The following is a 17,526-nucleotide window of genomic DNA, read 5'->3' on the forward strand; positions in this document are numbered from 1 at the left end:
TTAAGACTTGTTTTATTTTAAGTGAGAATGTTGCATCTGGTGCTGAACGATAAGTTCAATGTCAAAGTAAATTTATTATCGAAATAGGTATATGTCACCATACACTACCTGAGGTTTATTTTCTTGGCACTTACAGGAAAGATACGATAGAATTTATGAAAAACTATACATAAACAAAGACTGACAAATGCCTAAAATATGACAAATCATGCAAATAATATAACAAGTAAATAAATAATACTGAGAACATGATTTGTAGAGTCCTTGAAAGTGAATCTACAGGTTGTGGAGCCAGTTCTGTGTTGAGGTGAGTGCAGTTATCTGCACTGGTTCAGGAGCCTGATGGTTGAAGCATAATAACTGATTCCTGAATCTGGTGTTGTGGGACTTCTAATGGTAACCATTGTAAACATCGAGGAAAAGTTCCTCAATGGCTACAAAATTACAGGATACTAATCAACGTTTTCTTTCAAATTGTCAGTCAAGTTTATATCAAAAGACACTGTGACATTTACAAATTGCGCTATTATAAATAGAAACAATTTTCAGGTATCCTTGAAACTCTTGAAGGCCCTGGCATTCCCACATGTGGATTTACAGCAGGTGTTCAGCAGGTGTGTTGTGAACCACATCCAGTAGGACACTTAATTCAATATCAAAGTTTAGAAAAAAAGGATTTTAAGTCTGACCATAAGCTGTGTTACCTTGGGTAGCATTAGCCAATGCTTAGTGTAGAAGCTTTTCTCAGAACTAGTCCAAAGACTTACCTGATACAGCATAGCCAAGCTAACAATAATGCACACATACTATTGTTTAGCCTCAAGTTGAAAAAAACTTACGGAAAACAACAAGGAGGAATTTGTTTTCACTCAGGGCTCTGTCAAGATTTTCTTTAGTTAGCACAAGAACATTCCGATCCTCTTTGATCTTGGGTTGCTGAGCTCTTGTGTCATTTCTTTCCTTTTTGTTGAGCTCAGCCCAAACTGCAGATAAAAAGACAGGTAATAAAAGCACAAGAACTGAGGTGTTCATTCTGTGGCTCTGGGTGAGCTAAAGCTGATTCAATCACTCTCCATTTTTCATCGTATTGAAACTTTCAGAACAATTTTAAGATAGCCAGAACAAACAACTAGTGGAGCTAAACTTGGAAAATGGTGAGATAGGCATCTGTAATCAATATGATGAAATATTACTTCTTAACCTTGCCACTGTAGCAAGGTTGCCCCATGGGTAAACAGAATCCTACTTTATTCATTGCTCATTAATACTCACTATATGCGCTAAAGCCAATGGATTGAGGATTTAGTGTAAAGGATGGTTTGATATTAATAATCCATACCACAAAATTTTAAAGAATTATTTGTCAATTGGGAAAACTAGCTGGAGCTATTGCATTTGTGAACACATAAGATATGATAATTTTACTGCACTTTCCCACCTCTGCAGGTAGGAAAAGACCAGTCACCAGATACTGTATATTAAAACTGAACTTCTGTGAGAGTTAAATAAGTGACTGCTGGTGACATTGAAATTATTAATAGCACAGTTCTACCTGCATTAAATATGATAAAATCATATCACATTGGGGAGATTATTTCCACCATTTAATTTCAAATTCATTGCTGGATATTGAAGCAACAGAAGCTTTCATGAATTGCGATTGCTATAAATCAGTAGTATTTATTTTATTTTGAGATACGGTACAGAACAGGCCCTTCCTGCCCAACAAGACATGCTGCCAAGCAACCCACCTATTTAATCCTAGTCTAATCACAGGACAGTTTACGATGACCAATTAACCTAGTAACTGGTATATCTTTGCATTGTGGAGGAAACTGGAGCACTTGGAGGAAACCCAGACAGTGTATGGGGAGAACGTACAAATTCCTTACAGATGGATCTCCAAACTCCAGATTGTCCCAAGCTGTAAGAGTGTCTTACTACACTACGGTGGCACCCAAAGACAATGACAATTACAGAAATCAATGATCGGAATGCTTCAAGTTTGCAAGCAAATAACTATTTACTAAGGAAATAAACATGGATTGGCACGTGTGTGGGCAAGGCATCAGACTAGTAACCTGAAGGTCACTGGTTCGAGCTTCAGCTGAGACAGCGTGTTTGTGTCCTTGAGCAAGGCACTTAACAACACTTTGCTCTGCGACATCACCGGTGCCAAGCTGCATGGGTCCTAGTGCCCTTCCCTTGGACAACATCGGTGGCGTGGAGAGGGGAAGGCCTGCAGCTTGGGCAACTGTGGGTCTGCCATACAACCCTGCCCAGACCAGCGCCCTGGAAACTCCAGGTGCAGATCCATTGTCTCTCGAGACCGACGGACGCCACCACCAAACATGGATTGCAACCTTAGCTTGCAGCCTAGAATTGAACAGAAATGCAGCCAAGTAACATGGAGCAAGATGGGAAATGGCCTGCCTGTCTGTAAATTCTACAGGAAATACATTATAATGAGATATTCAAAATGGATGGCAAGCAAAATGGTGTTACCTGTACCTAGGTATGCAGCATGTGACAATAATAAACCAACTCTAATTTGAAATGTGTTGTCTTTCGTAATGGCCTAAGCACCAAAAGACCCTTCCCTGAAATAGAAATTGAATAGACCTACACTTGTCTGGTGTTATTGATTGATCAGGTTGTTCTGAAATATCCCAAATGGCGCCATTCAAGAAAAGTGGTCATCCCTACAACCTAGCCAGCAATCTTTAAAAGCTGCATCAACAAAACTGTTTCCATGTATGCCTTGAAGGTGGTAAATTAAAGGCTTTTTGTTTTGAAGATGCAAACAGATGAAGAAGAAAGAGTTTAGAATGACCACTCAGTGATGATGACTGGAAACTTCGAAACAGATATTGGAAGGGACCATTTTGGTTTTGCTACCGTTTAATAATATCAACGTAATAAGCTAACAATTGATTTACACTTATAACTTAAGAGATGGCCCAGATTCATAAGATGTTAATATTGTGATATATTGTGATGTCCTACCAGTGGCCCTGGAGAATGAGAAATCGTAAGGTGAAGAGTAAAGAGATGTCATTGCCAAATGAAGGCAATGTCTGGAAACTGTGAATGGGTGCTATTAATTCTGTTGTCTTACCTATCACAGCAATTGTCATCCAAGTACCAATGATAAGTATTCATAAAATGTATTAAATTGTTGCTGCTCCATTCAGAGTCTGGTTGTACAGAAACACCATCAAATTTACTTTTCAGTTGCTCAGATGTAGACACTTAATAACTGTACCTCAAGAAATGGGCAACAAGGCAGTTAATAGCAGGTTGCAGAGCAGTCATCAAAATATCAAAATGGATTTGGGTTTCAATGAGGGAAAGGTATCATTATCTATAACTTTGCAGTTCAAAGTGAACATTTGGCATGAGCCAGTGCCCCTGAAAATAACTTACCTTCTATGGATACCTGCATATGATCTTCCAGTTTAGAATAGCTGAATCCACCCTGGCAAAGTCCCAAGCATGAAAGGGTCTTTAATGATTGAGATAATGCTGTGGGAGGTGCTGGTTAGGAAATGTTAACACCCCAGCAAAGAACAACAGAAACCTGGATAACCAGGTAAGCAACATAATCCACTAACCCTGATTCAAATACAAACCTCTGAATGACTCTGATATTTAGAAATATGCAAAAATTATTAAAAGCAATTCAAACCATTAAATTCGATGAACCCTCAAAAGATACTTTAAGCCTTCAAATAAATTGAAAAATTGGTTAAAAGTACAGATTTATTAAATAGGTTGCACCCAGTCCAAAGAAACGGAACTTAACAAAGATGATAGTCATATTGGTGGTCCATTCCTTGAATCCTCAAAGACTTATCCACTGAGAGGCTGGTGTGATCTACTGACTGCTGCTTCTCTACCTTTGCACTACACCTGCACTCTCTCTTGCTCTTTCTCTATTTAACCCTAAACTTCGCCTTTTCAATCTTAACCTGCTATCAGTTCCCAGTACTACCTATTCCTTTGTTCCCTTCTATGACTCTATTTCGAATTGGCAACCACAAGGATGAGCATCACAGCGCAGTTGTCAAAGGTACCAAGCAGAATCAATCACAAAGTCCGTGATATTTTGTGAGTACGTGCAAATTTTCATGTTTTTAAAATCTGGTTTGATGCTTCAGTTACTTCTGTGAACAATATATATGTGTATGAGTAACAGGTGTAAAGATTTGGAAGTAATTAGCAAATCCACATACATGTATGTTGTTAGTGCACTGGGATTGTTTAATATGAATTCACATTCATGATTGAATTCTATAATCACACATAGTGCCATAGGGCATTCCTAAAAGTTTGTGGTATTTCTCCATAAAATCCATATTATCTAAATTGCTTGACCTCACAATATAGTTGGCAACAAATATTTCATTGTTTTTGTTATTATCAGCAGCTCTGCTCTGTAATTGGTTGATACACATTATTATATTTACCACTCTTTATTTTGAAGCAATCTGAGATCCTCACAGCAGTGTGAAGATAATGCAATAAGTGATGGGTTAGGGTTCAGCACTGCCTTCAGAAACATTATTAACTTTTTCGCCAACATGTGAACGTGGAAGTAACAGCTGAAATCTATCTCAGTATCGGTTGTAGTTACATGCAAAATGTGTTTTTTTTAAATGGAGACATACATAGGATTGTATTTATTGTTGACCTCTGATTGTTCTGCATAAAACATAAGCAGACAATGCAGGAATGTTAGAGGCCTTTACCAGGACATTTGCTGTCTGCTGCTGTTGTTGTTGTTCCTCTCCATGCCTTGTGAAGCATCGGGTGGCAACCTGCCCTTTCTTTAGCATTTGTCTGTTTTCATGAGGCTGAGTTGCTGGCTCGACACTCAACCTAACATGGATGAAGAGTGTGCAAGGAGCTAGTTGGATTCCAACCCGGGACAATTCACCTCGAAGTCCATTGCAGATGCCACTACAGTACCAGCTGGTTGTGTAATGTCTATTTCTGGAACCAACCAGTGGGCAGTGAGAAGAGAGGCTGGTAGTGAATAACGGAAGGAGAAAGAGATGAACAATAAATGTACTTACTCTTGCAGACTTCAAAAAATTAGAAGACTGCTGAAATCTATTTAATATAGTTTGTAGTTACATATAAAATTTGTTCTTAAAATGGAGACATATATAGAACTGTATTTATTGTTGACCCGGGAATTAGAAAAATCACAAAGGTAATGCCTTCTTTAAATAAATGTTTCCTGTAGGGAAATGTGGAATTAAGTAGATATCAAATGAACAATTGTGGTCAATAAGAAATCCAGACGTCACACAACATACTATCATAGTTGGAAATACAGTGATAACACCTTTTATTTGATTGGGATATAAGTCACTGTTTATTAACATGTCTTGTATCGAATAAAAGTGCCATTTTGACTTAAAACAATATAAGTACAATGTTCGTTTTCATAACATGAGGCCAATAATATGGGTAAAACTAAGGAATAAATTTGCCTACTCCTACCCAAGGAGTCAAAGGATTTCCAAGGTATAGTAAATAGAGAAAAATTCAATGAGTAGTAGCTCCAGTAAGGGGTCTACTTGACTAGGCATTCCAATGTGAACGCATCAATTTTTTTAATGGTCCCACATTTAACCCACCCAATTTTCCCTCTACTCATCAAACCCAGCAGGCTCAATAAATTCAAACACACAAGCACTCAGATTAACTGAATGGTACAAAGGGGAATGGTTCTCTCACACAGACTTGACAATATTACCAATGGGAAATGATTGACCTTTGAGAAACCTGTATTACCAAAGCCACGATGCTTAGCTATGTTTTGCACTGTATTAGTGATTTTTTAATGAGGGAAACTATAGTTCATCTCTTTTATCTTTACTGGTAGCAGCCTTATCTTTTGCAAGTTGCTCAGTTGTTTTGTTGGTCTTCCCCAGAAAAATGTCATCGGAATCCTGCAGCCATGAAGAGAATAATCACTCATTAGAAAATTGTTATTATATCTAAGAATAGAAATGGAATCTTAAGTAAATTGATTGAAATCAAAAAGAGAATGCACTGACTGTGTCATCATTATCATCGTCTTCTTCTTGAGGTAATTCACCACCATTGTCTAAAAATGTTATAAATGTGTCCAGATCCCTTGCTCCATTATAGTCCACCACCTATGAAAGAATCCAAATGCAACTTATCTAGAGGATGAATTGCTTCCATTTCGAAAGTACTGTGATCTAAAATAAGTGACTAGGTAGCGTTTCAGGATGAGATGTGATATTGTTATGAAGGTCAAAAATCATCAAACTTGTATGATTGATTAGTTTGCAGAGACAGCAACTAATCAATCCCAAATCCAGTTGATGGATAATCTATAAACTCAAGAGATTCTGTCATTCCTGCTCTACATTCATGACTGCATTGGAGCTGCTTCAGGAATCCGTGCTCATCAATTACATCAACTTTGCCTCCAACTTCCACCCTGCCCTAAATTCACTTGTTCCATTTCTGATACCTCTCTTGATCTCTGCGTCTCCATCTCTGGAGACAAACTGTCGACTGACATCTTTTATAAACCTACTGATTCCCATGACTATCTTGACTATGCTCCTTCCTGCCCCGTCTCCTGTAAAAATACTATTCCCTTTTCTTATTTCCATTGTCTCCACCACATCTGTTCCTAGGATGAAGCTCTCCTTTCCAGGACATCAGAAATGTCCTCCTTCTTCAAAGAACAAGGTTTTCCTTCCTCCACCATTGATGGTGCCCTCATCCGCATGTCCTCCATTTCCCAGGTATCCACACTCACCTATCTTCCCACTGCCTTAACAGGGATAGAGTTCCTCTTGTCCTCACCTACCACCCCATGAGCCTCTGCATCCAACACATCACTCTCCTCAACTTCTGCCATGTTCAACAGCATCCTAACACCAAACGCACCTTTACCTCGCTTCCACTCTCCACTTTCCGTAAGGATCACTCCCTCTGTGAGTCTCCTTCCTGGCACGTACTCCTGCAAGCAGCAAAAATGCAGCACCTGCCCATTCACCTCCATTCTGGGTCCCAAACAGTCCTTCCAGATCACGCAACGCTGTACCTGTGAATCCGCTGAGGTTGTCTATTGTGTCTCCCAAAGCAACCTCCTCAGGGTCTCAGCCTGAAACGTCAACTGTTTATTCATTTCCATAGATGATGCCTGGCCTGCTGAGTTCCTCCAACATTTTCTGTGTGTTGATGGTTAATCTACATGGCCAGGTTGCTCAGATGTTTGAGTTACCGGTGTAGACTCTCCCACCTTCCTAGAAAACAAAGCTCTGCAGGCCTCTTAAAGGTCTCGCTTGGGGAAGCTCATCCTCTCTTATGAATTGGAATTGTTACGAATGTGCCACAACGCTGAGGGGCCGAAAGGTACAAAGTCACCCCCTCCTTTTCGAGAATTGCAAGATCGCTATTAATTCGGGTCTGGGACACAGGAAATGAGAGAGAATCCACAAGGTTTTGGAATGTGTCCTGGCCTCAGCGAAAACAAAACCCCTGATAACGGCTATTGTCTCTTGGAGATGGAATTGTGTATTGAGAACTGTACTATTCATTGAAACCCCTCAGGGGATAACCAGAGTAGGCTGGTTGAGGGATTGCATCATCCCAACCTGATTGATATCTGAGACCCCGTGGGTAAGGATAAAAGAGCGTCTGGGGAACAACCCCTTTAGACGCACCAGGAGAAACACTGGAAAGCCAGTGACAGCGTTTTATAGCGATCGCCGGTGAGGGCCCGAGTGCGTCCTCCCTTGCCAGGGTAACGCGCTCATCACGGAAGAACAGCATAGCTAAAGGAGAGGCCACAAGTGAACGGCCACACCAACGAGACTTCTGACGGATCAAAATCATAAAAAAGGAAAGCCGGCAAGTTTCTAAAAATCTCTCTCTCTCTCCAACCAAAAGGCTGCAGCCTGAATGAACTGAGTGACTTTTATATTTCCATCGGACAATACATTATCCCCTAGACAAGGATAGAGCTTATTTCTTATTGATTATTATTACACCCGCACTTTTAGATTTAGTATTGACGACGTATATTATCTGTATGTTTGCATTGATATTATTTTTGTGTCTTTTTACTAATAAATACTGTTAAAAATAGTGCCATCAGACTTCAACGGACCTCTCTATCTTTGCTGGTAAGTGACCCAGTTACGGGGTTCATAACAAAGTGGGGATCTCGTCTCGGGATTTGATACCAAATTGGAGGGCCAGTGAATCGGGCTTGTAAGTCCAAACTTGGATCTGATTTTGCGGGTAGCCAGACGGGAAACCAGCAAAGATGTACGTGGATGAATTTATAAAAAACCCGACTCGGGAGGCGCTAGAGGTGACCACAAAGTCAGAATTGATAAATATTGCGAAAGGACTAAGCCTCGCAGAGGTGAGGTTGTTGATGAAAAAGCGGGAGTTGCGGAGAGCCATAACTCAGTATCATAATGTGAAGAATGTGTTTTCTGCTGAGGTATTGGAAAATATCCCTGAAAAGGCACCAGCCAGTGGGATGGCTCAGTTAGAGTTGGAGAAATAAAGGTTGGAACATGAAATTAAATTAAAACAGCTGGAAGCAGCCGAAAAGGAAAAAGAAAGGGCCGAGAAAGATAAGGAAAGAGCTGAGAAACAAAGGGAGCATGAAATTCAGTTAAAACAGCTGGAAGCAGCTGAAAAAGAGAAGGCAAGCGCCGAAAAGGAGAAGGGGAGGGAGGCGGAGAAACAGAGGCAACATGACTTGGATATGGACAAGTTAAGGCAAGAGGGAAGAGCTCAAGGGTCAGACCGAGAGGAGCGGTTTAATGTTAGTCGGGCGTTGAGGTTAGTACCTCTGTTCGAGGAGACGGATGTTGATAGTTATTTCTTGCATTTTGAAAAGGTGGCAGTGAATCAGAAGTGGCCCAAAGAGCAGTGGGTGGCGTTGTTACAAAGAGTGTTTAAAGGGAAGGCACAACGGGCATATGCGGCGTTGTCCATGGAGGAGGAGGACTCTAGGAATAATGAGAAAGTAATGCAGGCCATTCTTCGGACCTACAAATTGGTACCTGAGGCCTATAGATAAAAGTTCAGAAATTTAAAGAAAGGGTGGAATCAGATGTATAAGGAGTTTGCCTATGAGAAGGGTGCGCTCTTGGATCGTTGGTGTGCAGGAGAAATAGTGGAAGAAGATTTTTGGTGTCTCAGGGAGTTAATTCTGATTGAGGAATTTAAAGGTTGTGTTTCGGATGATATCCGGATGGATTTGAATGAAAAGCCGAATAAGTCAATCTCCGAATTTGCTAGGTTCACAAATGAATATGCCCTAACCCACAAGAGAATGTTTTCCTCGAATAAAAGTTACCAGAGAGACCGTGGGAACAGTAGAGAAAGCCCGCTGGCTGAGGCAGAGATCCCGCTGGGAGCTAGTGGTAAAATTGAGGAGGAGAGGCAAGACGGCAGGAGAGGTCCTGGCTTGACATGTTTTAATTGTAGAAAAGTGGGTCATATTGCATCTAAGTGCCTTGCTCCGAGGAAGGAGACAGGAAAATGGAAAGCGGCAGTCTCTACAGGATGTGTTGTGGTGATCCGTAAATCGACAAGAGAGCCCCAGGTAGACAGAGTATGAGAAGGGTCTGAGAAATGTATTTCAGAAGGAACCGTGTCTGTGAGAGAGGAAGACACACCAGTTCCAGTGCGGATCTGGAGAGACACGGGAGCTGAACTGTCATTGATTAGCAGTAAGGTACTAGGTTTTGGTCGCAAGACTGGAGAGGTAGCTTTGAGAGGCATAGGAAAAGGGACAGAAACGGTGCCCTTGCATAGGATCATTATAAATTGTGAGCTGGTATCCGGACTAGTTGAAATAGGGGTGTGATCAGAATTTCCGAGAACTGACGTAGACATCCTTCTGGGTAATGATTTAGCTGGTGGTGATGTTTGGTCGGCCATGGAGCTGATGAGCCAGCCTGTGAGTGTTGAGGTCCCGCCCCTAGATTCCAAGATCTATCCCGCATGCGCAACCACTCGTACGTAGTATGTCGAGAAAGGCAGCTGAGAACGAGACCAGTTTAAATCCGGCCAGCATCGATTTGGCCGAGACGTTTTTACCGACCCTGTACCAAGAGGAGTTAGAGCATGGTAAAATGAAGAATAGGAAAGTGAAAGAGAGTAAGGGAGAGGAGGTAGTCCTGCCCTTAGCCAGAAGGAAATTTATAGAGGCACGAAGTAAAGATGAGAAACAGATAAGGCTGTTAAAAGGTCCAGGGTTGGACATAGATGATCTGTCTGGTTTGGCAGAACTGTTTGAAGAAGTTGAAAATTCTAAAGGTGTTCCCGATAATGAAATGAGGGCAGTCCTAGATGAAAAGGATGCCATTACCTTGAAGAAGTCTGCTGGGTTGGCAGATGAGGTTGTTTCAGCCTGCGCGGTTGAGTTTACTCCAGAAGGGAGTTGCCCGGAGAGTAACTGGGAGCATCAGGGGAATTTATAATTTGAAAAGGGTACGGGTATTGAAAGCCTGGAAGAGGCAGATGTCCCGTTTGAGTGTGTTCAAGATGTGGATGCACGTGGTACTGAACCTAGTAATGGAGCTCAGAAAAAGTCCAAGGTATTTGATTCAGTTGAAAAGGAATGCAGTCCTTGTGGGTCAGATGGACTTGGTTCAGTGAAGAAAGGGTTAACCTTGGTAATAGTGGGAAGTGGGAATTCCCAGTTGTTTGTGCTCAAAGGTGTGTTAGAAGTTAGTGAGGAGATAAAAGGTGGTGAGGTGAATATTATTATTGAAGGAAAAGGGAAAAGTGTAGTTCCTAAATTGAGTGAAGAAAATTTAAAATCTGGATTGATGTCAGAAGCAGTAACCAGGCTGCAGAGACAATGGCTTGGTAACACATGCTTGTGAATCAATTACAGGTTGATTTGGAATGTAAAGGTGCCCCACATGCTATTGTTATTCAAGAGTGTGCTGTGAAGAGGCAGAATTTGAAATGCTGTTTGAACAAAGAGAGATCGCTTGCAGATTTTAAATTGAAAACTAATAGCATGAAGGGTCCTGAAGAAAAAACTAACAACTTGCTTAAAATTAAAGAATTGTGTGGAAATTCGGAAAATGGTCTAAGTTTGGAACACATTGTTGATAAAATAACTCCCATAGAAGGAGCATGCGAAAGCCTATTCAACACTAGTATACAAGTTAACCACTTGGGAGCTAACTGGAAACGAGGCGAGAGTTGACAGGATACCATTTTAAATAACAGGATCCGGTTTTAAGGGATTTCGACAAAGCATGTGAATAATAAAGACAACCCCATGGAAGATTGACTGTTAAGTTTGAAAGTAACATAAAGATTAGTATTTGCATGAACTTTTGTAGTATACATGGAAGCTAAGATCACAACTCTTTAGTTTTTGTTTGCGGAAGAAAAGGGAGAAAAATAGGTGGTTATTAAATTGAAGTCTGATGGTACAAGAATTTATTAAGGTACAAGATGTTAAGATATTAAAGGAAGTGACAATGTAATCGCTAACTGTTAGATGCGGAATTGAATGTATAACTGTACTACTCTGTAGTGAAAAAAGAATCTCTTTTGTATTGTGTTAGATTCTAAAATCCTGTAAGACTCTGTATTAATTCATTTTTACCAATGGTAAAAATCTTTGAAGGAAGGGGGTGTTACAAATGTGCCACAACTCTGAGGGGCCGAAGGGTACAAAGTCGCCCCCTCCTTTTCGAGAATCGCAAGATTGCTATTAATTCGGGTCTGGGACCCAGGAAATGAGAGAGAATCCACAAGGTTTGGAATGTGTCCTGACCTCAGCGAAAACAAAACCCCTGATAACGGCTATTGTCTCTTGGAGACGGAATTGTGTATTGAGTACTGTACTATTCATTGAAGCCCTCAGGGGATGACCAGAGTGGGCTGGTTGAGGGAGTGCATCATCCCAACCTGATTGACATCTGAGACCCCGTCAGTAAGGATAAAAGAGGGTCTGGGGAATACCCCTTTAGACGCACCAGGAGAAACACTGGAAAGCCAGTGACAGCGTTTTATAGCGAACGCCGGTGAGGGCCCGAGTGCGTCCTCCCTTGCCAGGGTAATGCGCTCATCACGGAAGAACAGCATAGCTAAAGGAGAGGCCACAAGTGAACGGCCACACCAACGGGACTTCTGACGGATCAAAATCATAAAAAAAGGAAAGCTGGCAAGTTTCTAAAAATCTCTCTCTCTCCAACCAAAAGGCTGCAGCCTGAATGAACTGAGTGACTTTTATATTTCCATCGGACAATACATTATCCCCTAGACAATGATAGAGCTATTTCTTATTGATGATTATTATACCCGCACTTTTAGATTTAGTATTGACGACGTATATTATCTGTATGTTTGCATTGATATTATTTTTGTGTATTTTTACTAATAAATACTGTTAAAAATAGTACCATCAGACTTCAACGGACCTCTCTACCTTTGCTGGTAAGTGACCCAGTTACGGGGTTCATAACAGAATAAGAAAAGGGCCAGACAGATGGGTCTCTTTGCTCTCCAGGATAACATGTTCCATCCCTGATTGGGCAAAGTGCAATGGAAGAAAGTGACTGACACATTGTGCAAGTTTTCAATATGTCATTAAAAGTCAAGGACCTAGTAACTACTGCAGGAGAGAATTGCCTAAACAGTGCATAGAATGGAAAGTCCCAACATACAGTACCTTTCTCTCTGAGCCTGCAGGGAAATATTTGATTGTTGGATATCCTTGGACAGTGATTGATTCAACTTCATTAACTGTGGCATCCATTTTTGCTATTACAATGTTTTCATGATCTTTGTACTTCTCTCCTAATTGATCCCAGACAGGTGCCAATTCTTTACAATGACCGCACCAGGGAGCATCTGTGAGACAAAATTAAAACAGACATCATCAACAGCTTTGATCTCTTTATTCTACTGAATTGTTCATTGTGATATTAATAAAGGAACCCAAACTGTTGTGAAGGAGTTTGATGCTTGTGAAAAAATGCATTATTGAGCAACTAAATCGCCTGTTACTAATCTTACACTTATTCCACAAGATAAACACAACTGCAACTGTTAGTTATTTTAGGAAAAATATTGTAGAACTTGTATAGAAGCCGCATACTTTTTAGAGTTGACATGCAACAGAGGACATCCCAAAAAAATTATAACTGGATTGCTCTAAGTCCTCCATTCATTGCCAAAGTCCCTGTAATTTCTCCATCAGCTTTTTGTTGGCATTGGTTACTATGAAGGCACATTATGTTTCAAAATTCTAAGATTTATGTAATTATTGGACTCTTTCAGTTTTCTGTATTTTCTTTCTTGTTACTGATTGGTGAGTTGACTTCTTAGGTGGGTAATGTGTTTGTTTTTGTGCGAGAGAGTGGTTGGGGATATAGGGGTTGATGTACTTGTTGGTATTTCTGTGTGGGCAATCTGTTAGTTTTTGTGTGTGAGAGAGGGGGTTCAGGGTTTGATGTTATTATCACGTTATTGTGAGGGAGGGGGTTGGGGGTTTGTTTCATGCAGGGAGGGGTGTTGATGAGTTCTTTTTCGTCAACTCCCATGGTTTATTCTGTACTGCATGGATATCTGGAGAAGGCAAACATCAGAGTTGTTTTGTACATGAACAGGAGAAGATCTGCAGATGCTGGAAATCAAAGTAACACACACAAAATGCTGGAGGAACTCAGCAGAACATGCAGCGTCTATGGAAAATAGTAAACAGTTGACATTTTGGGCCGAAACCCTTCATCTGGACTATTGTACTGGAATACTTGGACAATAAAATGAACCTTTGAGCTTTCGTTTAGGAACCCCTGTCTGAGTTGCTTTTCATGGATCACTTCATTTTGCATTGAAGTCTCAAGAATGTGTGCACCCATGGAACACAGAAGTTAAGCTCAGACATAAGAGTAATATAGGTGGATTTGACCATGCAAAGCAGGCCAGATCAAATGCACTTCAGTCCATTAGATGGCAACAATTAAGGGAAAATGAAGATCAAATGAAATAATTAATCTTTTCAATGGATTATGGAAATACTGAAAGACATTCCAAGCTTGAAAGACAAGAATCATGAGACAAAAGCTGACAGAAGTCAACTAAGAAAGTCATAAAGAAGGTAAAGGTAGAATATGAAAATAAACTAGCTAATAGTATTAAAGAGGCTATCAAAAGTTTCTTCAGATGCATAAAGTGTAAAAGACAGGTGAGCATAGATAGCACACCTCTGGAAAATAGTGCTACAGAAATAGTCATGGGGGGACAAGGAAAGGCCAAACAAACTAAATACGTATTTTGCATCAGTCTTCCCTGTGAAAGACACTAGCAGTATGGTGAAAGTTCCAGGTGTCAGGGCTCATGAAGTGTGTTAAGTTACCATTATGAGAGAGAAGGTTTTTGGGAAATTGAAAGGTCAGACTGTAGATAAATCATCTGGATCAGATGGTGTACACCCAGGGTTGTGAAAGAGGTGTCTGAAGAGCCTGTGGAGGCATTAGTAATGATCTTTCAAGAATCACGAGATTCTGGAAGGATTTTGGAAGACTGGAAAATTACAAACGTCACTCACTCTTCACTCCACTCTAGTCAATTATTAAGGATGAGGTCTCAGGGTACTTGGAGTCACATAATAAAATAGGGCAGAGTCAGTGTGTTTTCCTCACGGGAAAATCTTGCTTTTTGGAATTCTTTAAAGAAATGACAACCAGGCTGGAGAAGGAGAATTGGTTGACATTGTGTACTTAGATTTTCAGAAGGCCTTTGACATGGTGCAACACATGAGGCTGCTTAACAAGCTACAAACCCATGGTATTACAGGAAAGATTCAAGCATGGATTCAAGCAGTGGCTAATTGGCAGGAGGAAAAGAATGGAAATAAAGGTTGGCTACCGGTGACTAGCGGTGTTCTGCAGGGCTCAGTGTTGGGATCAATTCTTTTTAAGTTATATGTCAATGATGTCAATGGAGAGTATGACATCGGTGGCAGAGCGGAGGGTGCTGAGTAGGCTACGGTCAATCATGGAAAACCCTGAACATCCTCTGCACAGCACCATCCAGAGACAGAGAAGCAGCTTCAGCGGCAGGTTGCTGTCAATGCAATGCTCCTCAGACAGGATGAAGAGATCATTACTCCCCAACGCCATTCAGCTCTACAATTCAACCACCAGGGGCAAGACATGTTAAAGTGCCGGGGTTAGGACTGAGCTTAAGTTACCACTCAATGCACTTTAGTAAACTATTTAAGAACTTTTTAAAAGCTATTTATTAATGCTTTTTGGGAGGGTGATTTTAGATGCATATCATATTTATACTGAGTTAAATACTGTAGGTAATTAGTTTTGCTACAATAAGTGTATGGGACACTGGAAAAATGTTTGAATTTCCCCTTGGGGATGAATAAAGTATCTATCTATCTATCTAATGATTTGGATGATGGAATTGATGGCTTTTATTACAAAGTTTGCAGACCATATGAAGATAGGTGGAAGGGCAGATAGTTTTGAGGAAGAAGAGAAATTACAGAAGGATTTAAGCAGATTAGGGAAATGGGCAAAGTAGTAATAGAATGGAATATACTGTCAGAAAGTGTATTGTCATGCATTTGCCAGAGGAAATGAAAGGGTTGTCTATTTTATACATGGAGAGAAAATACAAAAAAATTAAGATGCAAAGGGACTTAAGAGTCCTTGTGCAGAATTCCTTAAATGTTAATTTTCAGGTTGAGTCTGTAGTGAGGAAGGCAAGTGCAATGTTAGCATTCATTTCAAGAGGACTAGAATATAAAAGCAAGGACGTAATGCTGAGTCTTTAGAAGGCATGGTGATGCCTTACTTGGTGTATTTTGAGCAGTTTTGGGCCTCATATCTGAGAAAGGATGTGTTGAAACTGGAGAGGGTTCAAAGGAGATTCATGAAAATAATTTCAGGATTGAATGGCTTGTCGTATGATGAGCGCTTGATTGCTCTGGTTTTGTATCCACTAGAATTCAGAAAAATGGGGGCTGATCTCATTGAAACCTATCAACTGGTGAAAGGCCTTGATAGAACGAATGTGGAGAGGATGTTTCCTGTGGTGGGAGAGTCTAGGACCAGAAGACACAACATCAGAATAGAGGGGTGTCCTTTTGAGAATGGAGATGAGGTGGAATTTATTTAGCCAGAGTGGCGAATCTGTGGAATTCTTTGTCACAGGCAGCTGTGGAGGCCAAGTCTTTACATATAACCGGAAGACCACAGTTTGTGCAGATTGACGATCAACACTGGTGCACCTCAGGGATGTCTGCTTAGCCCACTGCTCTACTCTCTATATACCCATGACTGGGTGCCCAGGCATAACTCAAATACCATCTATAAATTTGCTAACTATACAACCATTGTTGGTAGAATCTCAGGTGGTGACAAGAGGGCGTACAGGAGCAAGATATGCCAACTAGTGGAGTGGTGCTGCAACAACAACCTGGCACTCAACGTCAGTAAGACGAAAGAGCTGATTGTGGACTTCAGGAAGGGTAAGACGAAGAAACACATACCAATCCACATAGAGGGATCAGATGTGGAGAGAGTGAGCAGCTTCAAGTTCCTGGGTGTCAAGATCTCTGAGGATCTAACCTGGTCCCCACATATCAATATAGTTATAAAGAAGGCAGGACAGCAGCTATACTTCATTAAGAGTTTGAAAAGATTTGGCATGTCAACAAATACACTCAAAAACTTCCATAGTTGTACAATAGAGAGCATTCTGACAGGCTGCATCACTGTCTAGTATGGAGGGACTACTGCACAGGACCAAAAGAAGCTGCAGAAGGTTGTAAATCTAGTCAGCTCCACCTTGGGCACTAGTCTACAAAGTACCCAGGATATCTTTGGGGAACAGTGTCTCAGAGAAGCAGCATCCATTATTAAGGACCTCTAGCACACAGGGCATGCCCTTTTCTCACTGTTACCATCAGCGAGGCGGTACAGAAGCCTGAAGGCACACACTCAGTGATTCAGGAACAGCTTCTTCCCCTCTGCCATCTGATTCCTAAATGGACATTGAAGCTTTGGATACTACCTCACTTTTTTTTTAATATACAGCATTTCTGATTTTCCACTTTTTTTTAATCTATTCAATATATGTAATTGAGTTACTTGTTTATTTATAATTATTATGTTTTATTTTATTTTTTTGTCTCAGCTAGATTATGTATTGCATTGAACTGCTGCTGCTAAGTTAACAAATTTCACATCACATGCCGGTGATAATAAACCTGATTCTGATATTTAAGGCAGACTTTGATAGATTCTTGATTTGTCAAGGCACGCAGGGATATGGGGAGACGGCATGAGATTGGGGCTGAGAGGAAAATTGGATCAGCCATAAAGAAATGGCAGAGCAAGTTTGATGGGCCAAATAGTCTAATTCTGTTCCTATATCTTATGATCTAAAACAAAATACTAACACCAATCTGCAGGCATGTTATTTAGAAGTTGAACTCTTAGTCCTGTGTTATTA

General features: G+C 40.6%; 1 protein-coding gene across 1 annotated transcript in view; it reads right to left on the reverse strand.

The window, feature by feature from the left end:
- Positions 1 to 5,864: 5,864 nt before the first annotated feature.
- Positions 5,865 to 17,526, reverse strand: part of LOC132398976 (protein disulfide-isomerase-like) — a 42,361-nt gene continuing 30,699 nt past the window's right edge. Inside the window, exons 9-11 of the mRNA XM_059978812.1 lie at positions 12,722 to 12,903; positions 6,072 to 6,173; positions 5,865 to 5,963 (exon numbers count right to left, since the gene is read on the reverse strand). Of these exons, the coding sequence (XP_059834795.1) occupies positions 5,865 to 5,963; positions 6,072 to 6,173; positions 12,722 to 12,903 (383 nt within the window). The remainder of the gene's footprint in view (positions 5,964 to 6,071; positions 6,174 to 12,721; positions 12,904 to 17,526) is intronic.

Source organism: Hypanus sabinus, chromosome 9 (genome assembly GCF_030144855.1).
Source record: "Hypanus sabinus isolate sHypSab1 chromosome 9, sHypSab1.hap1, whole genome shotgun sequence".
NCBI lineage: Eukaryota > Metazoa > Chordata > Chondrichthyes > Myliobatiformes > Dasyatidae > Hypanus > Hypanus sabinus.